Genomic DNA, 8,776 nt, shown 5'->3' on the forward strand with positions numbered 1-8,776 from the left:
ATGACGGTGCCGCGCTTAACGTCCCCGAGCTGTTCGGTACGACCCGTTCTGCCGCCAGTGTCTGCAGGGAGACGGGCGCCTGTGAGCTGATTTTATACCCGTTAGTAAGGGATGAGACAAACACCGAAACTACATAATCAGAAGGGGCGTCCTAGTAGTTTTGGTATATAGGATATTGCATGATTAGTCTGCCTAGGCCAGGATAATGTCGCTGACAATCACCATGGAAACAAGGAATGCCCATGCTGATTGATACCTTCCATAATTCCAAATGACCAAGTTGGGGCACTTTTGTTTTAGGGGGTCAAGCTTTAATTAGACGTTTTCATTTGATTTTGAGACCACTTGATAGCTATTCATGTCATTAGTAAATGAGTGACGAATTTTATTTACAAAGTTAAAGTTATTAAGCCATTCCGTCCGCTTCTGTAGGCTGTAGAACCCTGTAATACCCTCAGGAAGCGATCTCAGACAGAGGGACTGTCCATCCTAAAGAGAATGACACACTTGGCACGTGTGGAATTATTCATTGTAAATATTGCTTTATCTTCCAAAAAATATATTTAGATTTTTAAATATAGATTTTCCACTAAGCTGATAAATTGTGTAGTTTGGTGCCCAAACCCCCGTCGCCGAACCGGCTCCCTCCTGAGACTTCCAGGCCAGCATCTAAATCCAGCCCCAGGTGCGCGCAGCCTTCATAAACTACATCTCCCGGCAGGCATTGCGCGCACACAGCGCCGCTTCCGGTCCCGCGTGATTTCCGGAGCGGATCGGAACCCGGAGTTGGGATTCGGTGGGTGTTCGGGTCCAGCTGGAGCAGGTATCGGGAGCCGGACGGAAAGGCCAAGGTTCTGCAGGTGAGGCGGGTGGCAGGTGAGAGCTCGAGGAGGCCCTGGGGTGGCGGTGGGTGTCCGGTTCACAGTCCCCCCGCTCCAGCTGCCAGGCCGATTGTTCGTGGCTGCAGCCGGGGGGCGGCTTTCCCTGAGCCGGGGGATCGCCGTCAAAACCCGGCTGGGTCCGTGCTGGGGAATGCGCTGCGTGCGGGGTGTGAGGGGCAGGCGGTGGGTTTACGGTGCGGCCACAGGGTTCCTGCAGCAGCGCTGTGCACATACATAGAGGGCTCAGTGCAGAGCCTGTATACTGCCGTATGATGGTTATGCTGCAGCAACATGATTGTATACGATACGGTGCACATGTATATATGGGACTGATGCCATTAAATAATGCAGGTATACACAGCGCTATACAAGCACACACTACACGTATATATATGGGATTAATGCTATTCCACAGAACAGATGTATATGAAGTAGGGTTAATGCAATGTCGGAGTGATGTATGTTGGAATACGGGGATGATGTTTAATCGGTGATGATGTATGTTGGAATACGGGGGGGATGATTTATTTTGGAATACGGGGGGGGGATGATTTATGTTGGAATACGGGGGGGATGATACGTGTAGAGGGATTATAAGTATTTATAAGTAAATCAGGTATTAAGTTACCGTTGAAACAGGAATAGTTCATGCAGGTATAAAGTGATGTAATCAGGTGACGTTATACGTTATACGTGTACCGGTACAGTGCGTGTATATGAGAAAATAACACAGCAGCAGGACGCTGGTGTGCAGAGTCTGTACAGGTGTATAGATACAGGTGTGAAGAGCCTTTGTGATGTCATGATACAGGTGTGCAGAGTTCGTGTGATCTCACGATACAGGTGTGCAGAGTCTGTGTGATGTCACGATACAGGTGTCCGAAGTCCGTGTGATGTCACAGTGCAGGTGTATAGATACAGGTACCGGGCGGTGTGACAGCAGTACAGCATACCAGCCCGGTACATAAAAACACTGAATCTGCCCCCGTCTAGTCGCCCGTTTCTCCTGCTGTAAAGACTCAAACCTTAATCAGTTGTTGGTCTCGTCTTTAGATTCAGGAGCCGTATGTCTATCCCGTGCATGTTTAATACCCTCACTGTATTACCCTCTACCACTTCTGCTGGGAGCTTCTCCATATACCTACGACCCTTTCAGTAAACTAAAACATCCTTACTGTGCACTTGCTGCATAATAATAATATATATATATATATATACTGACAGACGCCATGATAACAAGATTATCTGTGTTACTCACTTCAGTGGTCAGAATTTCATTTAAATGACATATATAGTTTTTCTGTGTAATGGCCTAACTTCTGTAAATTTCCTTATAAAAGGAATTGTAATATCTTAATTAATGCTTAATAAAGTCTCTATTTAAATTCTTGGCGCCCTTTCCTGATTGTGCTCAGCCCTTCATTCATTGAATGTGAGGCCTGTATACGTATAAGACACAGAGAGATTCTATAGCAGCCCTTAAACACTTTCGGGGGGGTAATTTTCTTGCTTGTCTTATTTACCGCATGGTGTTTTCTGCATACCCCTGGGCGATAATCGTTTTAAGCAATGAATTAATTATAACAAACATGGTACATTTGGGATCGTGCCCCAGAACCCCCCTGGTATAACTTACAGATATGGCCCGGAAATGCCCGGTTATTGCTGCCCAGTAATCAGCGGGACAGATCATTAAAAATAATTTTTGCTTCTGATGTTATTGCAGCTTCCCTTCCGTTAAACCGTAAAGCACTCGGTTAACCCGATAATGCTGTCTCTGCCACTGGCTGCCGCCCATCGTTTTAAACTTTTTTTTTTTACATTTTTTAAATGACATATCCCCAAAACACTGATTTGACAGAGAAAAAATATATATATATATTTATTTTTTTTAAGTGTTAGTGAACTAAACGATGTCGTTGACGGCTCCCAGTTTTAACACGCAATTCTTTCTGCTTCCCCTAGGTGGCGGTAATGGAGCAGGGAGCGATGGATGAAGTCGTGTTTATATGTAAGTATTTATTGCTCGGCGATGGCAGCCTCCGCTGACCAATTTGGGATTCAAAAAAAATAAAACTTTATTTGTAAAAATGAACACTGACAATGAATCAAACGTCCTATTCAGTATACAGCGCTTATGTGTATGGGGAAAATAGGAAAACCCGTATTTGTTCGGATTGAACGTTTCCCTTGGTGTCTTTATTGATGGTTCCTGACTCCAACCTTGAGATACTTCTTCTAGACGAAGGGCTTACAGAGAAGCCCGCCCCCCCCCGTTAATATATAATTGATATCCGTGTATATTAAGTACCATGCGCCATGATCCCACCGCCCTTCTGATGCTTCTTGTTCTTCTGTACACTTTTTGTTGTTGTTGTAGGGTGTGAAGACTGCGGTCAGTATCATGACTCGGAATGTCCCGAGCTGGGCCCTGTAGTCACCGTCCAGGACTCCTTTGTGTTAAGCAGAGCCAGGTGAGCCCGAGGGCCGTGGGGGGGGGGAGGGGGGCAACGAACGTCAGAGCTGGACTCAGATCCTTGGGCGATCGGGACCCTTTTAAATATACGGGTGGCTCATACACGGTCCTGCAGGTTGTTTTCCGAGGAAGGCATGAAGCAGCACGATATAAGAGAGGTCCCGGTTTTATAATTTTTTTTAGGTCCACTCTTCCTGCAAATCTGGAGATCAAGCAGTCGGAGGACGGCGCGGAAGGAATATTTGCCGTGATGCCTCTTGTAAAACGCACCCAGTTTGGCCCGTTTGAATGTAAGAGGGTCTCTAAACAGGACAGAGAACCCACATTCCCCCTGAAGGTAAAACGACGACTGGTTTTATGTATCGGACAACATCTCTTACGGCAGCCTGTCTGCCAGTCCGGGTTATCGGACCTCGGTCTTCAGGTGTACCGAAGGCACCTACAATGAAAAACATTCTTAATTCTTAACCCATTTGCGCCAAGTGTTACAGCTTCTCCAGCGTGATAAAAATAATGACTTCCGCGTTACTAAATCTCCTAAATCCGGAACATCTTTCTCCTCAAGGTCTTCCTGAAGGACGGCCAGATCGCGTTCTTCGATACATCCAGCGAGAACGACTGTAACTGGATGATGCTGGTGAGACCCGCCAAGGATTTCACCCACCAGAATCTGACCGCCTTCCAACATGGCGGAGACATATACTTCACTACCTCCCGGGACATCGCCGCTGGCACTGAGCTGCGCGTCTGGTACGCCGCTTTCTACGCAAGAAAGATGGAAAAACCCCTCTTAAAACCCTGCCACAACGGTAAGTCAGGAGCGACGGCAACATCGCATGTGCAGAAACAACGCCAGACAGCTGCTGCAGGGAAGCTGAAGAAGCAGCAGCGTGCTTCACTGATCCCTGAAAAAGCATGGCAATGACTTCCTCTTCACATTACCTTTTAGAAAGCGCCAGCAAACTCCGTATCATCAGATTAAAAATAAGTTTTTAAAAATATTTTCTTAGAAACGCATCTAGTTTTTGCCCCAAAATATAATGTTTTCAGGCAGCTGCATATTAGCCGTTTGTATGAGTTCTCGCTCTGTTATCTGAGCCCCAATCTACTAAACAAACACCCCGACTCCTTATCATACTGCCTGTAAGAAATGATAGAATGGCTCGGTCTTAATTACCCAGCTGACCATACGATTAATGAAAGTCAGTGTAGGAACTGACTTTGTTAGCATTGCCATAAAGCATCAGCTCAGTGTGGTGTTTGAGCCTGAATAAATAATAAGAAATAAATATGAATCCACACGAACTGCTTAACCCCTTCACGGCCAATGATACAAACTGGTGCTGGAGGACCGAGGCCCTGTCTTGAATGTCGCTTTAATGCAGCCTTGCCCTGGTCCATGGATACCAACTACTTGGATCTACCTGCTTGCTATGGGCCGGTTACATTGGGAGTCGCTTTGTAATGTTTTTGGTGTAAATTTTTAATTTTTTTTTCTACAGAAGTAAGCTTTTTAGCTACTGAGCCAGAAAAAGAAGCGAACCCGAGCTCTTCGAAATCCAGCCACACGGCTGTAATGACTGCCAAGAAGATGAAAGCATTGCGTTCGCCCGCTGCCTACACGTCAGGTACACACAGCCCGCTAAACACCTTTAAAGTTAGAAAAATGCGGTTTTACAGTGAGAACGGGCAATTCACTTACCATCCGGGGACTGTATCTGATGTTATAACGGGGAGAGAAACTATATACTTCGGTTTTAGTACCTTTTTATTTATATATATATATCTGCTGATGGCAAACATTATTAATGCCCTTAGGTATAGATTTTTTTTTTCTGTTTTTGCATTTTTTATGGATTTATTAGTTCATAGTAAGGCATATTGTTAGGTTAGAAAATCTGTCATTCTTCCAGAGGCCAACATCCGGCAGATTAACGCGCACAAAGCTTACTGTCCCCCTGCATTTCTGCTGCGAAAAGCCAAATTTACATACAATCGGGTCGGTGCGTAGTTATTATGGATTTTACACGCGGTTCTCGTGTTCCTATCCTACTTAGATAGAAGTTATTTGTGCCGTTATAGCAGATTTCCAGTTATTATCGCCTGTGTCCTGGGTTCACCTTGCTCTTCTCACTTATGCCTTCTAAAGCTGCCAGGACGGAGTGAGTGAATGAATGAATAAAGAAGGTGGCTTCCAGCCAGGAGAGGGTCTATAGAGGAACGGGAAGACCTTTAAACTGTAGAAAAGCCGTATCTTGAAGCCCTATTATATCATATTTTTTTAACCAGAAAGAACGTGATATCCCCTTGATGGGTGAAACCTTCTCCATGAGCAGGCAGCCAGTCCCAGTAGGAAAACTGATAACAAATTGTGAATGAACCAGGTGGAAGAACACCGTTCGCTAGCACTGCTTATCTTCGTACTGTTGATTATTTTATGGAGAATGTCCTAATTTTGTGTGTTTGGAGTTTCTGCCAACGGAACGATCCCGTGGTGTTTTTGTTGATTGCTCTTGTCATTTTCTCCAACAGTCTCGTGTCAGGACAACAGTGACATCATACACGTGGAAACCTGCGAGTGGACGTGCAAAGTATGCAACGCAACGTTCATGGAACCCAGCCTTCTGACAGGTGCCAAAAACCATCAGCGTCGGGTTTCCTTTACATGTTGGCTCAATAGACCCATTCAGTGGCCTTAAAAGTCTTTAGCAACGAGCAGTGAGCTCTTACTGTACACTTATTCATTCCCCTGTAAGAGACGCGTAACAAGAGTCATTAAAATACACGACCGTTCCAAACTGAGCTGTTTTCATGGAAAACAAGGACATTTCTGGCTGTAACATAATTACAAAAAGGGTTTCCTAACCATCAATTATCCTTTTAAACTTAAACTTGCATCAGAGTGATGGGAGTGATAAAGGGCCATTGGAACCCAGGGGTGATGGGAGGGATAAAGGGCCATTGGAACACAGGAGTGATGGGAGGGATAAAGGGCCATTGGAACACAGGAGTGATGGGAGTGATAAAGGGCCATTGGAACCCAGGGGTGATGGGAGGGATAAAGGGCCATTGGAACACAGGAGTGATGGGAGGGATAAAGGGCCATTGGGACACAGGAGTGATTGGAGTGATAAAGGGCCATTGGAACACAGGAGTGATGGGAGTGATAAAGGGCCATTGGAACACAGGAGTGATGGGAGTGATAAAGGGCCGTTGGAACACAGGAGTGATGGGAGTGATAAAGGGCCATTGGGACACAGGAGTGATGGGAGTGATAAAGGGTCTCTGTACGCCTATGAAGAGATGCTATTAAAAAATCAGCCATTTCCAGCTACAATAGTCATATACAACATTAACCCCGTCTGCTGCGCTGGATTTCTCATCCATTTCATGTTCCTATAATGGACAAAATTTGCGTTCCCCCAAAACAAGAAGGATTCTAGGTGACCCCAAACTTTTGAAAGGTGGTGTGTATACAAAACGAATAAAAAGAGCAGCCAGGAATGTCTCCAAACGCAAGTATATTATTTTCTCTCGCTGTGGCGTTTGCGATTTGTCAATCAGCTCACAGCCAACAGTTTGCCATACAGTATATATATTTATAATATAATATACACCCTATATTATGATATACACCCCATATATATATATATATTATATTATAATATACACCCCATATATATATATATATTATATTATAATATACACCCCAGGCAAGTCTATCCATAGACACCTGATTTATTTCTTCGGTAACCCCCTTTCAATTAGTAGGGCACAAAATATACTTTTTTAATTAATTTATTTTTTTTAAGTGAAACTCCCTTCTGTGAAATGTTTATCTAAGCGTTTAAAGGGATTCTCCAGCAATGATTCGCCGACGGTCGGCTGCAGCAACGCTGCCGGTGGGGGTCTCTTCAGACCGCTGTGCACTTTCCTGCCGCCCAAAGCAGCCAATCAGTGGCAAGAATAGTCATACCACGAAGGAGGGGGCAGCTGCTGCAGCAGGGCTGCATTTTCTAAGTTTTGGAAGAATGCATATTAAAGTATTCACAGAACGTTAAGGTTACTCACAGAGTACTTTAATATTAGTTGTTTGGTGGTGGGGGGTTAAACTGTCCCCCTTAAAGGCTAGAAATTTGTTATTGCAATAAAGCATCAAATTCATCAAATACGTGTTTTCTTTCTCACTTTCTTAGAGCATTTGTTGAGTCACCTGGAGCACGCAAAAGGGGTTTCTCCGTCGGCGCCCTGCGAGGGTCCTTTCCTGGAAAGCGAAACGGCCAACATGAGCTCGGATCCAGCCGTCATCGGCACCAGCGCGGGGGGCCGCTCCGTACTCAAGAAGAAGCAACGCAAGGGCCGCAAGTCCAAGGCGCCGAAAGGAGATATTCCTCTGGTGATCGTGGAGGATGACAGCCCGCCAGGTGAGGACGGTGGAAGGGAGGCAAAAAGAGAAAATATAAACCTATCTGCTCCGGACTCCATGTAGATAAAGGTGTGCCCCTTGGTACATAGAAACATAGAATTTGGCCCCCGTTTAGTCTGCTTGTTTTTCCCTGCTGTAAAGACTCGGACCTTAATCGGCCCTTGGTCTCACCTTTCCCTCTCTGTATTAGCCTCTACCACTTCTGATGAGAGGCTGTTCCACTTATCTACCACCTTCTTGCTTAATTAAACTTCCTTGTGTTCCATCTGAGTTTTAGATTATGACCTCTTGCCCTAACAATGTTGATTCCTTACCCCCCAGTTACATGGGTTCTCCAAATGCCCCGTTACTTTCTACCTAGGGTGGGATTGCAGGAGTCTGAGGAGTCCACCTACAGGCACTTGCTTCGATCTTGTTGGGTTTCATCAAAAGAATCATCCTCGAGGGGCCCTGCACCAATTGCTCCAGGGCCCGTGGGGTTCTGATCGGTCCGTGCCTCTCAACTTTCCCATGAAGCGGCGGGTTTCTGATCCATTTTTATGTTATTTTAATGCAAAAAATGTTTGTTTCTTTTAAAAAAACAAGCATGTTTCCAAAGTTTTGAGCGGTAGCGTATATGGACAGCTGGACGAATAAGCTTGCTGCGTATTTCTCAATAATGGTTAACTTTTAGGTATTCAGGAGTCTTCATTTATAGTTTTTATTTTTCACCCCCCCCCCCCCATTTAATCTCTTAACACATTTCTGATACTGTGTGTCCAAAATAAATACTACTTCCATGATTATCGTGTCCTGAATATACGATCCCACACATTAGGACGGGCCGACCCCAGTCAGCGTCTCCTAGGAGGAGGGTAGAGCGGACCTCGGGTAAATGGCACCTGCAGACTCCCTGTTTAGTTAATAAGCCCTTCAATGAGACGGAGAGCTCGTAAGACTTACGCATCCAGATTCGTACAAACTGTAAAACTCTTAAAAGTCAGATTTTTTTAT

General features: G+C 45.1%; 1 protein-coding gene across 1 annotated transcript in view; it reads left to right on the plus strand.

Moving 5' to 3' along the window:
- Positions 1-2,855: 2,855 nt before the first annotated feature.
- The window catches only part of LOC149281445 (PR domain zinc finger protein 15-like), a 22,447-nt gene continuing 16,526 nt past the window's right edge, over positions 2,856-8,776 (plus strand). Inside the window, exons 1-7 of the mRNA XM_089499297.1 lie at positions 2,856-2,892; positions 3,262-3,355; positions 3,541-3,694; positions 3,923-4,166; positions 4,860-4,985; positions 5,890-5,988; positions 7,554-7,790. Coding sequence (XP_089355423.1) covers positions 2,856-2,892; positions 3,262-3,355; positions 3,541-3,694; positions 3,923-4,166; positions 4,860-4,985; positions 5,890-5,988; positions 7,554-7,790 — 991 coding nt within the window. The remainder of the gene's footprint in view (positions 2,893-3,261; positions 3,356-3,540; positions 3,695-3,922; positions 4,167-4,859; positions 4,986-5,889; positions 5,989-7,553; positions 7,791-8,776) is intronic.

This window comes from Sceloporus occidentalis, unplaced genomic scaffold (genome assembly GCF_023333645.1).
Source record: "Sceloporus occidentalis isolate IW3139 unplaced genomic scaffold, rSceOcc1.0.p SCAF_132, whole genome shotgun sequence".
NCBI classification, from domain to species: domain Eukaryota; kingdom Metazoa; phylum Chordata; class Lepidosauria; order Squamata; family Phrynosomatidae; genus Sceloporus; species Sceloporus occidentalis.